Here is a 16,300-nt window from a genome sequence, read left to right as displayed (position 1 = left end):
CTAGTCTTTCCGATTGCAGCCCACAGGAACACCAGGAACTTACCTGATTCAGACTAGCTCAAGTCAAGGCCTTCCTATAACACTGACAACTAGCCCGACTGTTACTCTTACTTCACCATCCTCCCCAGAACAGATTATTGTGCACACACTCTCAGTAAGTGCGGGTTTATGAATCAGATCTTGTAGCTCAGTAATATCAGTATAACGGTAATGTAGTTTACCTTAATATTAAGTAATTATTATAATTTTCATCATGCCTCGCCAAGTTCCCCTCCAAGTCACACACCATCCTGACTTGGAAGTATATCGGACGATCCTTCATCGTCGCTGGGTCAAAATCCTGGAACTCCCTCCCTAACAGCACTGTGGGAGTACCTTCACCTCACGGACTGCAGCGGTTCAAGAAGGTGGCTCACCACCACCTTGTCAAGGGAAATTAGGGATGGGCAATAAATGCCGGCCTTGCCAACAATGCCCACATCCCGTGAACGAATAAAATAAAGTAATTTTGACGGTGACTGCAACTTAGTACAGTTTTAGCATGAGGTGTTTAAATTTTCAACAAGGCATCCTGATTTCTCTCTCTTTCATGCTAACGAGTGGGATTGGTGATGAAGAATACATTTTACATTTCTTCTCTATTCCTGGTGATAATCCAAAATATCCCATAGATCAGGTAGTGATTTGTAAGTTATTGGTAATATTGTGGAACGTTGCCTCAACCCAACCCTGTTATTTTACCAAAAGGAAATACTGCAGATGCTGGAAATCTGAAATAAAAACAGAAAATGCTGGAAATACTCAGCAGGTCAGGCAGCATCTGTGAAGAGAGAAACAGAGTTAACGTTTCAGGTCGATGACCCTTCGTCAGAAAAGGTCAGTTCTGACAAAAGATCATCGACCTGAAGCGTTAACTCTGTTTTTCTCTTCACAGATGCTGCCTGACCTGCTGAGTATCTCCAGCATTTTCTGTTTTTATTCCTGTTTTTTTACCAAATAGCTATGGGACAGTCTGCTCTCTGATCATGAAATCTAGCTGGCATTCAGACCCCAATGAGTCGACTTCTCTGCTTGCCTATAAGTGTGCAAGCGTTCAGCTGTGTGTCCCTGGCAAATGAATGATGTACAGTCGATGGTGTAACTCAGATCTGATTGCCCTGAAAGAAAGCAAGACTTGCATTTCTATAGCGCCTTTCACGACCTCAGGACGTCCCAAAGCAGTTTACAGCCAATTAAGTACTTTTGAAGTACCGATTTAATATGGGAAACGCGGCAGCCAATTTGCACACAGCAAGATCCCACAAACAGCAATGTGATAATGACCAGATGATCTGTTTTTAAGGTGTTGGTTGAAGGATAAATATTGACCCTGTGTCACTCTGTGCAGATAACAGCCTCGAAACGGTATCGGTAGTATAATGGTTCCCTAAGAAGCAGTATGTTTTTAAGAAGTGTCCCAATAACTAAGAACTGTAGTGTTAAGTGCATTATTGATGTATTACTAGCTGATCTCCAGTGACGTTGCTCACAAGTAGTCTGGGATTTGGGGCATGCTTTGATGTGCTGTTTTATAAGGGCATTACACCGCTACGGTGTATCTGTGTCGCTTTTCGGCCGCAAGGTCTAGTTAAGTAAATGCAGACTCGGGTCAATTAGAGATTAATTGCTGTTTGGTCAGGGAATGTTGTAGATTGGAAAATGCTTGTTATTTTCAGGCTATTGTTCAAAAGAACCCACAATTTTAAGATTGTTGTAGCAGAAGAATGTGATGTTTTTGCACATGAATCATATCATTTTATCCCTTGTGGCATTGCTCATGTGGAAAATGGATGATACACTGCTTTGTAATGACAGGAACATTGTACCATGTAATGTACTGTGTATTACTCCACTGCTGGGGTCAAACTGTGTTTAAGATGACTTATATGTTTAAGGACAAGTCTAATTGCTGTAAGTAACCACAGCTTGAGGCCACTCAGCCCAATTGTACTTGGTAAGAGAACTTTGCAGATTGGAATGTGCTTGTCAGTTTCAGACTATCTCCGAAACGCTGTGTTTTAATATCGTTCTGCATCAATAACCAAGTGTGATGTCAGTCATGCACTAGACATAATATTTTTAATATGTTAACTCGAAGATTTGTGTCATTGCTCTTGGTGAGTTGGGAGATAGGCTGGCTTATAACAATATGGGTGTTATCAACAAAGTGTGATGGAGAAAGTGTTATAGGAAGTTGAACATAGAAACAGGAGGAGGCCATTCAGCCCCTCGAGCCTGCTCCACCATTCAGTGAGATCATGGCGGATCTGTGACTTAACTCCATCTACCCGCCTTTGCCCCATATCCCTTAATACCATTGGTTAACAGAAAGCTATCAATCTCCGATTTATAATTAATAATTGATCTAGCATCAATTGCTGTTTGTGGAAGAGAGTTCCAAACTTCTACCACCCTTTGTGTGTAGAAGTGTTTCCTAATTTCACTCCTGAAAGGTCTGGCTCTAATTTTTAGACTCTGCCCCCTAGTCCGAGACTCCCCAACCAGCGGAAATAGTTTTCTCTATATCTACCCTATCTGTTCCCCTTAATATCTTGAAAACTTCGATCAGATCAGATCACCCCTTAACCGTCTAAATTCCAGGGAATACAACCCTAATTTGTGTAATCTCTCCTCGTAACTTAACCCTTGAAGTCCGGGTATCATTCTGGTAAACCTACGCTGCACTCCCTCCAAGGCCAATATATCCTTCCTAAGGTGTGGTGCCCAGAACTGCTCCCAGTGCTCCAGGTGTGGTCTAACCAGGGCTTTGTACAGCTGCAGCATAACTTCTACCCCCTTGTATTCTAATCCTCTAGATATAAAGGCCGGCATTCCATTAGCCTTTTTGATTATTTTCTGTACCTGTTCATAACATTTTCATGATCTATGTACCTGGACCTCCACTGTTTTTAGCGTTTCACCATTTAGAGGGTACCCTGTTCTATCCTTTTTGGGTCCAAAGTGGATGACCTCACATTTGCCAGTTTTGCCCATTCACTGAATCTGTCGATATCCTTTGTAATTTCATCTACATTGCCGCCTATCTTTGTGTCATCTGCAAATTTGGATATATGACTTGCTATGCCATCATCTAAGTAAATGTGACATTTAAAGTATGTGCTATATGCAAGACTTTTAATATATTATAGATAGATATAAATATAGATAGAATTCGAGAGCTTACAGCAAATAGTAAACATTTGTACTTTTGATTCTATTTGTCTCCAGATCTCTCCATTACAAATCCCTTTTTTGAAAACATTACAAAATATTTCCTGAACCTGTTTCATGTTTAATTTGCAGTGTGTGATTGTTTAAAGGGTACAGTTCATGAACTAAGTGCTTATAGTTTTAAAAATATTACTGGTGAAAATGTTATGTTGACCCAACCAATTTTGACATATCTTGGCAGCCTGACGCTCTCCTTCACGGCGCTAATGAAAATGTCAGTGTACAAATGACACATCCCAGTGTCATCATCCACGCGGTTGCCACTGACGACATCACTTCTTCGATAACCCAAGCTGAGCTGACAGTCGACTCAGAAATCGACCAGACGGATTTGACAGAGCACCAGATTAACTCCACATCGCTTGACACTGATGCCTACAGTGAGATTGAGCAGGAAAAGTTAACTGAAGACCAAAGCACAAGTCAGACAGACCTGAGTGAAACAGAAATTGGCCAGTCAAACCTGAACGCTGATGGTAGTGAAGATGTGATGGGTTCGGCTGTGAACATTAATGAATCACACCTCCGACAGGACGTTGAGGTGCAATCTGATCTAAGTGGTGCTTATGTAACTGAGGTAAGAGCTGTCAAAGTCAGATTTCACTGTATAATTAATCAAAAAATAAAGATGTCGCAGTACTATTGTGCATACAGGAAACTTTCTTTTATGCGGCACGGACGGGACCGACGTGGTGCCGGTTCATCAAAAATTCCGGATAACCGAATGCTATAGTAAAAGATACGGAGAGCTGAGAGCTCCGTATAAAGCAACAGGTTCAAAACAATGGCCACAAGTTGCAAGCGTCTCTGTAGCTTAGCAACAGCTGCAGCCACACCCTTGCATAGCCACACATGGAGCAAGGCAAGTAATAAAAGTTACCCGAACCTACTCCTGAATTTTGCCGGTTAACCGACGTTTCCGGTTATTTAGGGGCCGGTTAATCGAAAGTTTCCTGTATGTAGATCTTGGCAAAGTAACAATAGGAGAGAAGGCTGGGTGACCCAATACAGGTCGAGTCTCTTGACTTTTAAGCTTAATCACCAGCGTAATAAAATAATACACATTCGATTATTGCTATTGTATTACATACCTAAAAGATGTTCATTCTTTTTTGAAACCAAATATTGTACTGTTCACATTCCCACTGCTGCTTATGGTCGAATTCAGGATGTAATTTATATGTTTTATCAATAAATGTTTCCATTCAACAGGCTCTAGGTTCTCCCAGTATTGAATCGGGCATTGATGAAGAAGCAACACTTATTGTTTCCTCGGATCATGGGTTTATTCAATCAGCAGATGACATTGATAATGATTCCGTTTTGCCATTGACGACACTGACTGGTAAGGAATCTATTGGCATGTGGTTAAATGCAAATATATTTTTTCAATGAACATAGATACCCACAGTTATTATACGATATAAGGACACTAACTCGATAAACTTGTTTTGCATTTCTTAAAAAATGGTCAAAAATAAAAACTTCAAAATGGTATTTTTTAATAGTTTCTCTCTAATAAAACCAGCCTTGGAACATTAACACGAGGATATCTTTGTGCTTAGGAAGATGTCGCCACTTTACTGTTGGTACTGATTAAGTGGGGGGTGGCAGTGCTGGGAAATGGACATTTCTTCATTTCGAGCACCCAATGACAGCATCAGGTGCACTCCCAGCATAGCCACCTACCTTTTTTCGATTTCATTCACGGGATGTGGGCGTCGCTGGCAAGGCCAGCATTTATTGCCCATTCCTAATTGCCCTTGAGAAGGTGGTGGTGAGCCACCTTCTTGAACTGCTGCAGTCCGTGTGGTGAAGGTGCTCCCACAGTGCTGTTAGGGAGGGAGTTCCAGGATTTTGACCCAGCGCCGATGAAGGAACAGCCGATATATTTCCAAGTCAGGATGGTGTGTGACTTGGAGGGGAACTTGGAGCTGGTGGTGTTCCCATGCACCTGCTGCCCTTGTCCTTCGAGCTGGAAGAGGTCGCGGGTTTGGGAGTTGCTGCAGTGCCTCTTGTAGATGGTACACACTGCAGCCACGGTACGCCGGTGGTGGAGGGAGTGAATGTTTAAGGTGGTGGATGGGGTGCCAATCAAGCGGGCTGCTTTGTCCTGGATGGTGTCGAGCTTCTTGAGTGTTGTTGGAGCTGCACTCATCCAGGCAAGTGGCGAGTATTCCATCACACTCCTGACCTTGTGCCTTGTAGATGGTGGAAAGACTTTGAGGAGTCAGGAGGTGAGACACTCGCTGCACAATACCCAGCCTCTGACCTGTTCTTGTAGCCACAGTATTTATGTAGCTGGTCCAGTTAAGTTTCTGGTCAATGGTGACCCCCCCAGGATGTTAATGGTGGGGATTCAACGATGATGAGGCCATTGGATGTCAAGGGGAGGCAGTTAGACTTTATCTCTTGTTGGAGATGGTCATTGACTGGCACGAATGTTACCTGCCACTTATCAGCCCAAGCCTGGCTGTTGTCCAGGTCTTGCTGCACACGGGCATGGACTGAGCTGGTCATTATCCGGTGTAAAGATGCATCTTAACTGGAAAGTCAGAAGAGCAGCTTCTCCTGTAGCAGTGTAAAATATTGCTGTATAAGGTGACTAACATTCACCATCTGTATGGCCTTCCTGTATAAGTACAGACATGAGATTACAGTGAGAAAAAGCATTCAGCCCCATACGGACGCTACCTTTCTGTCTCCCAAGGAAGATAAACAACCACTGGTAAAATATCCAGGAAAATTTTAAACTCATGTTCCACGCACATTTCATCATCTGCACTTATCCTTCTAACCTTTAATCCTATTCTTTTACACAAACTTATTTGACTTTTTGTGAAGGCATTAATCTTACATGGTAATAACTGTTTTTACAAGGAGTCTATTCAACATATTTATTATTTTGGGGAACTCTTCTCCAAATCTCTAGTCTTGCTCAGAACTTGTTCATTGTTTTTACTCCTGCCTTCTAGTTGTGTGACTTTTATCAGAACATTGAAATTGAGCCAGGCTCCAGACCTCATCACAGCCTTGATCCAGGCAAGGACGTAAGAGCTGAATACCAGCGAAGAGGTGAGAGGAGCAGCAGGCGACCAAGTATGGCGCCAAGGAACCGTAGCAAAACTGAGATCAATGGGGGTTTAAAGGGAAGGCTCGCCAATGGCTTCCGTCATACCTGGCACACAGCAAGATGATTGTCGAAGCCTGTCAATGCAGTCACCTTCAGGTTCCCCTCCAAGTCACACTGGTGTAGTATGGGATATATACCCCCTCCCCTCCCCGTGGTTGGAGCTGAGGCAGTGTAAAGGGAACTTTACTCCGTGTCTTGGTAGTGCTTGAGGCCAATTTGGGTTTCTGAAATGGAAAGTCTTCCATTTCTCAGCACTAACAACCCTCGCCTTGACCAGCACTCTTTATAAAAAAAAAAAAACTTAAAAGAACTGAATTGTCAAAACTAACATGTGGCCTCTGAGCTTGAATACCCCTAGTTTACAGCACACTCTTGTAAGCTCTCATCTTCTGTTTTCAGATCCCATTTTACAACCCCAAGGAGACTGCTCGGACCTCATTGGCTCAACGTTGGAAAGCCCCGAACCTGATGATTGAAAATGATGACTGTTCTCCACATCTGTTGTGCTATCTCTTTAATAGTGAACATCACTATGAAATGGTCAATGGCTAATGAATCCTCTTGATAATTCAACATTTAAAAATGTATGGTGCTGCCTTCAAGAGACAAACTGCATAAAATGAATTGAGTAGTTTGAAAAAAGAAAATTCAATGTTTAATTTTCATTTCCTGTGGCGCAAATTTACTAAACAAGGTAAACTAAAAACAATGTGACATTGCCAAGAAAACTACCTACATTTTTAGAAGTATATATAAAAAAATTAAATTACATCACCCTTCCCCTTAATATGTTGTCAAAGACAGACATATAGGATTATTTATTTGGGAAACTGCCTGTGAAGATGGAAAAGTGTTAAATTTTTTACTAGACGAACCCTCATGGCTAAAGGTGCAGAAATGTGCTTCACCTTTAACCAGCATCACCTTTGGGAGCTCTGTGCAGGTTTCTAGTTTAACAACCCCCTCCTTCCTTATAAAATAAAACTTTTTTGTAAAATCCTGTAAGTCATGAGGACTTTGAACCAAGTTACACATTGTTGGAATGGAAAAGGTTTTTTTTATATATAATTCAGACACTAGAAAGAATGCGGTTTAAATGTCTCGAGTTTCACACATCTGTCATAACGCCACAGTGTTATCAGAAACATGTTTAAATCCAGAAATGTGTTGGTTTGTTAGTCCAGTATGAAGAAAGAATACCCCGTCTCTCTCCCCCACCCCCACCTCCTAAAAAACTATTTTGCTATCGTGTAGGAAAAGTACAGGAACTAAGTGCCCTTGGCATAATTAACGAAAGAGGAAAAACTGCACCTACCCAAAGCAAACTTGCACTATATACCAACGATAAATTTCATCAAAATACTTGGGTCAAAGTTTTGAGACGCCTCCAGGAATTATCCAGATTAGTATTCAACTTATTTTTGTGCACAAATGAACAGAGAGCATAGACACAAGTTCAATGTATATAAATTATTTTATTACTATTTATTCTTTAAAACAAAGTCAATGCTTTCTTACAGTTGTGTTGTCCAGTATTGGTTCACAGTCTCGGTTTGGCTAGTTCATTCTATTGTAGAAACCCAGTAGAGTTAAGTGGCTGCATAGTGCAATTATTTCATTACTTAAGACAAAATAAAAGTATTATTTGTCTTGCAGTATCTTAATTTCTACTTTGTGTTATACTTTGTTTAAACAGCTCATTGTCCTTCAAGTGCTTTATATATAATTTAAAAAAACACAATTTGCAGGAGAGAAAAAAACCACCCTTTACAAAAAGAGAATGTGTGTCTTCTCAAAACCTTGGCAAGTCTGGAATGTTCTTTTAGTGCAAGTCTTAAAAATGTATTCTGGAAAACAAATTGCATTAATGTTTGTGACGTTGACTGCAGCTCAACGTGGGGATGCAATCTGCTCCCAGTACGCTTCACGTTCTGTATTACAATACGAAGCTGGTAAGGAAACTCATTCCACATTTACAAAACATTCTTCCTTGCTGTGCAGACCAGAATTTCCCATTCTACATTCGAGAACTTCATCTGTGTCGTTTCCATTCTTCAGCACACAGTGGACTGGAAGTGAATTCTCTGGCTGGCACTGTCATTTACCAACATCATGGAAGTATAGGTTGGCACATATACACAGCATAAGGATGGAAAATAAATTGTAGTAGATTAGATTCCGGAATTTAGGCTCCAGGTCTCCTTGGCGATACCAGTAAATCTGAAAAATATTAAATTAGTGTCAACTAAATGGCAGGTGTGCTTCTGCTTTCAGAAATGGCATAAAAATAAAACAAAAAAGGTGACTCAACCGTGGCTAACCAGGGATAGCATAAGATCCAAGGAGAGGACATATAAATTGGCCAGAAAAAGCAGTAAATCTGAGGATTGGGAGCAGTTTAGGATTCGACAAAGGGATTAATTAAGGGGAAAATAGAATGAGAGTAAACTTGCAGGGAACATAAAAACTGACTGTAAAAGCTTTTATAGATATGTGAAGAGAAAAAGATTGGTGAAGTCAAGCGTAGGTCCCTTGCAGTCAGAATCAGGGGAATTTATAATGGGGAACAAAGAAATGGCAGACCAATTAAATACATAGTTTGGTTCTGTCTTCACAAAGGAGGACACAAATAACCTTCCAGAGATGTCGGGGAACATAGGGTCTAATGAGAGGGAGGAACTGAAAGAAATCAGTATTTGTAGAGAAATGGTGTTAAGGGGATTCAAGGCCGATAAATCCCCAGAGCCAGATAATCTACATCCTAGGGTACTTAAGGAAGTGGCCCTATAAATAGTAGATGCATTGCTGATCATCTTCCAACATTCGATGGAATCTGGAACAGTACCCATGGATTGGAGGGTAGCTAATGTTACCCCACTATTCAAAAAAGGTGGTAGAGAGAAAACGGGGAATTACAGACCGGTAAGCCCGATATCGGTAGTGGGGAAAATGCTAGTGTCCATTATAAAAGATGTAATAGCAGAGCACTTAGAAAACAGTGACAGGATCGGACAAAGTAAACATGGATTTACAAAAGGTAAATCGTGCTTGACTAATCTACTGGAATTTTTTGAGGATGTAACTGGTAATAGATAAGGGAGAACCAGTGGATGTGGTGTATTTGGACTTTTAGAAGGCTTTCGATAAGGTCCCGCATAAGAGATTAGCGTGTAAAGTTAAGGCACATGGGATTGGGGGCAAGGTATTGACTTGGATAGAGAACTGGTTGGCAGACAAAGCAAAGAGTTGGAATAAACGGGTCTTTTTCCGAGCGGCAGGCAGTGACGAGTGGGGTAACGCAGGGATCAGTCCTAGGACCCCAGCTATTCACAATATATAATGATCTAGATAAGGGAACTAGATGTAATATCTCCAAGTTTGCAGACGACACAAAGCTGGGTGGGCGTGTGTGCTGTGAGGAGGATGCCGAGAAACTCCAGTGTGATTGGGCAGAAGCATAGCAGATGCAATATAACGTGGAAAAATGTGAGGTTATCCACTTTGGTGTCAAAAACAGGAAGGCAGATTATCTGAATGGCAATAGATTGGGAGAAGGGGAAGTGCAACGAGACCTGGGTGTCCTTGTGCACCAGTCGCTGAAAGTAAGCATGCAGGTGCAGCAGGCGGTTAAGAAGGCAAATGGTATGTTGGCCTTCGTAGCGAGAGGGTTTGAGTACAGGAACAAAGATGTCTTGCTGCAGTTGTACAGGGCCTTGGTGAGACCACATCTTGAGTATTGTGTGCAGTTTTGGTCGCCTTATCTGAGGAAGGATGTTCTTGCCATGGAAGGAGTTCAGTGAAGATTCACCAGGCTGACACTGGGATGGCAGGAATGACATATGAGGAGAGATTGGGCTTATACTCGCTGGAGTTTAGAAGAATGAGAGGGGATCTCATTGAAACTTATAAAATTCTGACAGGACTGGACAGACTAGATGCAGGAAGGATGTTCCAGATGGTCGGGGAGTCCAGAACCAGGGGTCACAGTCTAAGGATAAGGGGTAAGCCATTTAGGACAGAAATGAGAAGGAATTTCTTCACCCAGTGAGAGTGGTGAACCTGTGGAATTCTCTACCACAGAAGGCAGTAGAGACCAATTCATTAAATATATTCAAGAAGGAATTGGATATATTTCTTAAGGCTAAAGGGATCAAGGGGTATGGAGAGAAAGCAGGGACCGGGTACTGAATTTGGATGATCAGCCATGATCGCATTAAATGGCGGAGCAGGCTCGAGGGGCCGAATGGCCTACTCCTGCTCCTATCTTCTATGTTTCTAAAGACTGTTTATAGGAAGGTTACTGTGTATTGGGGGTGGGGCAAGGTCTAGTGGAATTTGGTTAGATTTTACAAAGTTTGTGGAAGATCAGAATTTGCATGTAACATATTATTGTAGATGGGAAATGTATTGAAAAGAACCCAGACTGGATCTAGCTTCCCGTAGCTTTACATAGGGAGCCCAGGTTAGCAAGGTTTTGGGTCAGTGCTTATGTTCGATGATCTCCTGCACACGATCCAGAAATTAGAGGTAGAACATTATGCCAGATGAGTGATGGAGATCCTCAAGAGGAAAAGCGAAGCCTAAACTGGGGAGTAGGTAGAATAGATGATTTGTTAGACAGTGGGGTTTAGGCGTTCTCAGCTGACACAAGTGTAGCAGAGTGGGCACCGCTGACCTCTGCTCCCAACCCCACCGCAGTATCGAGGGTCAGCTGATTTACATTTCTTCAGTTGCTAGCCGTGCCCGGCGGATCTTGGGACGTCCGATGGAGGAGGGACGATGGGAAATGCAGCATCAGATTGCCACTTGCAGAGGGCTTCCCTGGCAGGCCCCCTCCCCCCCAAAAGGTGCAGCTGTGACAGTAACTTAGTCCCTTTTGTCAGGGGGCCAATCAAACCATTTGGTGTAAGCTGTTGTAATTGTCTTTTATCAATATTGTTACTTTCCCAATTTCCCTTTCCTTCCTGAAGATCCTATAGCCAGGAATATTTAGCCCCCAACCATGTTCAGGTTGTAGACAGGTCTCTGTAATGGCTACTACAGCATACCCCTTTTAAACTGAATTTGTGCTTCCAAGTCCTTTGTTTTATTTCTTTTGCTACGTGCATTCATGTACAAGAGCTCATCACCCTCCTTGCTCTCCTCTCCCCATTAGTGAATCTTCAATCATTAATATAACAAAGTAAAAATGATCCCTATCTACTTATTGTGCCCATTCTACGCAGTATTATAAATTTATCACCACTTTTGAAAAGCAGATTACAAAAATCAATACTTACAAGAACACCAATAGAGGCGCAACTCAGCAAGATGCAGATGACAAAGAAAACATTCAGTGGTTTTGGAGGTAATTGAGGGAAAACAAAAGCACTAATAATCGTTACCTGTAGAACAGAAGTTGGAAAAAGTGGACATCAGATAGCGAACAAGCAAGTATTTATACCACAGAACCACCAACAGTAAATGTTTACTTCCCTTCCAACACCAGGTTACACGAGACCCCATGCTACACCACTGAATTTCTCTGGCTACTGCTGCTTCTCAAGTTAGAATTTCTTCACCTCTTCCCAAAGCAGATCCTTACATGGGCTAGTCCATCCTCTTTCCACACCCCTCACACACACATGCTCACAGTCTAATAAAACACAAGTGACAGAAGTTCAGAGAGCGAGTTCCACAGCATAGGTCTGGGTGGCTGAGGGCACTGCCACTAATGGTGAAGGTGAACGAGGGGATACACACAGACAGACTTGCATTCCTATTACGGCTTTCATGACCACCGGACGTCTCAAAGTGCTTTACAGCCAATTAAGTATTTTTTGGAGTGTAATCACTGTTGTAATGTAGGAAATGCGGCAGACAATTTGCACACAGCAAGCTCCCACAAACTGCAATGTGATAGTGACCAGATAATCTCTTTTAGTGATGTTGATTAAGGGATAAATATTGGCCCCAGGACACCGGGGATAAATCCCCTGCTCTTCTTCAAAATAGTGCCATGGGATCTTTTATGTCCACCTGAGAGAGCAGATGGGGCCTCGGTTTAACGTCTCATCCGAAAGACGGCACCTTCGACAGTGCAGCACTCCCTCAGCGCTGCCCTGGAATGTCAGCCTAGATTTTTGTGCTCAAATCCCTGGAGTGGGACTTGAACCCACAACCTTCTGACTCAGAGGCGAGAGGGCTATCCCACTGAGCCACGGCTGACACAAGAGTCCTGAGGAAAGGAGAGTTCTGCGGCAGGTAGAGCCGGAGGAAGTTAGAGATAGGGAGGGACGCGATTTAAACACATGGTCAAGATTTTTAATTTAGAGGCATTGTGGGACTGGGAGCCAATGTAGGTCAGCAAGGACAAGAGTGATAGGCGAGGGTTACTTGTTGCAGGATCAGAATTTTTGATGAGCAGATGTTTAGAGTGTGCAGGTTGGGAAACTGGCCAGGAGCGCATTGGAAGAGTCAGGTCTGGAGGTGACAAAAGTCATGGATGAGTTTCAACAGCAGATGGGCTGAGGCAGAGGCAAAGTCAGGCAATGTTACAGAGGAGGAAGTAAGCGTTCTTTGTGATGGAGAATTGTGGAGTTGGAACCTTAACTGGGAGTTGAATTGCACACCAAAGTTGTAAATAGTCTGGTTCAACCTGAGAGAGTGGTTGCAGAGAAGAATCAGTAGCAAGGGTATGGAGGTTATGGCAGGAACCAAAGACGATGGCTTTGGCCTTCCCAATGTTTAGCACAAGGAATTGGAGCTCACCCAAGACTGGATGTCGGACAAGCAGCCCAACAGCAGAGAGGTTGTTTACAAACACACAAATCGTGCAAGAAAAGTGAAAGGCAACTTAGGGCTGAGAAAGGAGCATGAAGAGCTAATAGACACAAAGTAAATACTTCGCCTCGATTTTCATAGAAGAGGGTGATTGTGGGACTGAAAGCATGCTCCTCTTCTCAGGCAGTCCCTCGGAACCGAGGATGTCTTGCTTCCACATTAAAAATGAGTTCTCAGGTGATTGATGAGTCCAATGCGGGACCTACAGTCTCTGTCACAGGTGGGGCAGACGGCGGGTGGGTGGAGTGGGTGGGTGGGTGGGGTTCTTGGGTTGACGTGCGCTCCTTGCGCTGCCTGTGCTTGGCTTCCGCTTGCTCCCGGCGAAGAGACTCGAGGTGTTCGGCGCCTTTCCCAGATGCTTCTCCTCCACTTTGTGCGGTCTTGGGCCAGGGATTCCCAGGTGTCGGTGGGGATGTTGCACTTTTTCAAGGAGGCTTTGAGGGTGTCCTCGAAGCGTTTCCTCTGCCCACCTGGGGCTCTCTTGCTGTGCCGGAGCTCCGAGTAGAGCGCTTGTTTTGGGAGTCTCGTATCGGGCAATGTGACCCGTCCATCAGAGCTGATTGAGCGTGGTCAAAGCTTCGATGCTGGGGATGTTGGCCTGAGCAAGAACACTGACATTGGTGCGCCTATCCTGCCAATGGATTTGCAGGATCTTGCGGAGGCAGCGTTGGTGGTACCTCTCCAGTGCTTTGAGGTGCCTGCTGTACATGGTCCATGTCTCTGAGGCATACAGCAGGGCGGGTATCACTGCTGCTCTGTAGACCATGAGCTTAGTGCCGGGTTTGAGGCCCTGGTCTTCAAACACTCTCTTCCTCAGGCGACCGAAGGCTGCACTGGCACACTGAAGGGGGTGTTGGACTTCGTCGTCGACGTCTGCCCTTGTTGACAGTAGGCTCCCGAGGTATGGAAAGTGGTCCACGTTGTCCAAGGCCTTGTCGTGGATTTTGATAATCGGGGGGCAGCACTGTGTGGCGGGGGCAGGTTGGTAGAGGACCTTTGTCTTACGGATGTTTAGTGTAAGGCCCATGCTCTCGTACGCTTCGGTGAAGGTGTTGACGATGGTTTGGAGTTCGACCTCAGAGTGAGCGCAGACGCAAGCATCGTCTGCATACTGTAATTCGACGACAGAGGATGGGATGACCTTGGATCTGGACTGGAGGTGACGGAGGTTGAACAGTTTCCCGTTTGTTCTGTAAATGAGCTCCACTCCAGCGGGGAGCTTACTGAGGGCGAGATGGAGCATTGCAGCAAGGAGGATCGAGAAGAGCGTTGGTGCGACGACACAGCCTTGCTTTACCCCGGTTCGTACGTGAATTGGGTCTGTGGTGGAACCGTTGGTCAGGATCACGGCTTGCATGTCGTCGTGAAGCAGGCGGAGGATGGTGACAAACTTTTGAGGGCAGCCGAATGTGAGGAAGACACTCCATAATCCCTCATGGTTGACAGTGTCGAAGGCCTTTGTGAGATCAAAGAAGGCCATGTTCAGTGGTTGGTGCTGTTCCCTGCATTTCTCTTGTAATTGACGTGCGGTGAAGATCATGTCCATTGTGCCCCTTAGTGGGCGGAATCCACATTGCGACTCTGGGAGGAGCTCTTCGGCCACTGGGAGAAGGCGATTGAGGATTCTTGCGATGACTGTCCCTGTGGTAGATAGCAGGGAAACTCCTCTGTAATTACCGCAATCAGACTTGTCACCTTTCTTGAAGATGGTCACAATTACAGCGTCTGAGATCCCCTGGCATGCTCTCCTCCTTCCAGATAAGAGAAATGAGTTCATGAATTCGCGCCAGTAGTGCTTCTCCGCCATGCTTTAGTGCCTCGGCAGGGATTCCATCTGCTCCCGAGGCCTTGTTGTTCTTCAGTTGTCAGATGGCCTTTTCAATCTCATGCCGGGCTGAGGTTGTGCCGAGATGGTGGCGGGTAGCATGCTGTGGGATGGAGTTGAGGACGCTCGTGTCGAAGACAGAGTCGTGGTTGAGATCTTCGAAGTGCTCCTTCCAGCGGGCACTGACTGCTTCCCTGTCCTTGATGAGTACCTCTCCATTCTTGGCCCGCAGTGGGGAAGGGCCTTGGGTGCTTGGGCCGTAGGTGGTCTTGACTGCGCTAAAGAATCCACGCATTTCGTGGTTGTCGGCTAGCTGCTGGATCTCCTGCACGTTCTCCACCCACCATCTGTTCTTTAGGTCGCGAGTTTTTTGTTAACCTCAGCCTTCAGACTTCTATAGAGCTGCTTTCTTGCTCTCGAGTTCTGTTGCTGTTTCCAGATCAGAAATACCTTGCGCTTGCGGTTTATTAGCTCCTGGATCTCCTGGTCATTCTCGTCAAACCAGTCTTGGTGTTTCCTGGTCAAGTGACCGAGCGTCTCTTCACAGGTGCTGATTATGGAGGCCTTGAGTGCAGACCAGGCGCTGTGGACACTCTGTCTCTCTGCATCACTGGGAGTCGTCAGGTTGTTTGTGAGGCGCAGGCTGAATAGGGCTTTCTTAGCGGGGTCTTTGAGTGTTCCAGCGTTAATTTTCCTGCGGCATTGTTTCTGTTGCCGCCGCTGTTTTGGGGCTACATTGATGGAGATGACCGAGGGTGATTGTGGGACTGAAAGGATGCAAGCGGAGAAAGTACTACTAAAAAACTGGTAGAACTCAAAGTGGAAAAGGCCCTAAAGACACGCACCCTAGAGTGTTGAGGGAAGTCAGAGAAGAAAAGATTCCAACCACAATCTTTCAAACATCCTTAGATTTGGAAGTTAGACTCGAGGGTTTCTAATGTAACACCGCCATTCCAGGAAGGGGTAAGCCTAACATCCGGTAACAGCCAGCACAGATTGGTAAAAGGCACGAAATGTCTAACAAATTTAAGAGAGTTCTCGGAGTGTATTGTTGAAGGAGGTGCAGTGAATTTGTGTTTATGCATTTTTCAAAAGGCATTTGATAAGGTGCCATGTGGGAGACTTGATAAAATGAAGATTCATGGCTTTAATGGGAATGTGGCAGCATGTAAAGGAAAGAAAAAAAGATAGTGGTGGTTAATGGATATTTTTCAAACTGAAAGTATGTAAACCGTGTCCCCCAGTTAGTA

At 44.3% G+C, this 16,300-nt stretch overlaps 2 protein-coding genes across 7 annotated transcripts in view; one reads left to right on the top strand and one right to left on the bottom strand.

Annotated features, from left to right (window-relative positions):
• Positions 1-8,067, top strand: part of dmtf1 (cyclin D binding myb-like transcription factor 1) — a 65,282-nt gene extending 57,215 nt beyond the window's left edge. For 3 of the 4 annotated variants that reach the window (XM_086010830.1, XM_086010831.1, XM_086010829.1), the window contains 4 exons: positions 5-154; positions 3,452-3,847; positions 4,483-4,615; positions 6,803-8,067. In XM_086010830.1, the coding sequence (XP_085866956.1) occupies positions 5-154; positions 3,452-3,847; positions 4,483-4,615; positions 6,803-6,879 (756 nt within the window). In that variant the 3' untranslated portion in view covers positions 6,880-8,067. Of the gene's footprint in view, positions 1-4; positions 155-3,451; positions 3,848-4,482; positions 4,616-6,245; positions 6,346-6,802 lie in introns of all 4 variants that reach the window. The other variant, XR_015081640.1, reaches the window with a different exon arrangement.
• The window catches only part of tmem243b (transmembrane protein 243, mitochondrial b), an 86,874-nt gene continuing 78,432 nt past the window's right edge, over positions 7,859-16,300 (bottom strand). For all 3 annotated transcript variants that reach the window (XM_086010834.1, XM_086010835.1, XM_086010833.1), the window contains exons 4-5: positions 11,683-11,787; positions 7,859-8,623 (exon numbers count right to left, since the gene is read on the bottom strand). In XM_086010834.1, the coding sequence (XP_085866960.1) occupies positions 8,501-8,623; positions 11,683-11,787 (228 nt within the window). In that variant the 3' untranslated portion in view covers positions 7,859-8,500. The remainder of the gene's footprint in view (positions 8,624-11,682; positions 11,788-16,300) is intronic.

The sequence above is a fragment of the Somniosus microcephalus genome, chromosome 17, assembly GCF_052327205.1.
Source record: "Somniosus microcephalus isolate GS21.2 chromosome 17, FLI_Smic_1.0, whole genome shotgun sequence".
NCBI lineage: Eukaryota > Metazoa > Chordata > Chondrichthyes > Squaliformes > Somniosidae > Somniosus > Somniosus microcephalus.
This window is presented reverse-complemented; position numbering and strand designations above follow the sequence as displayed.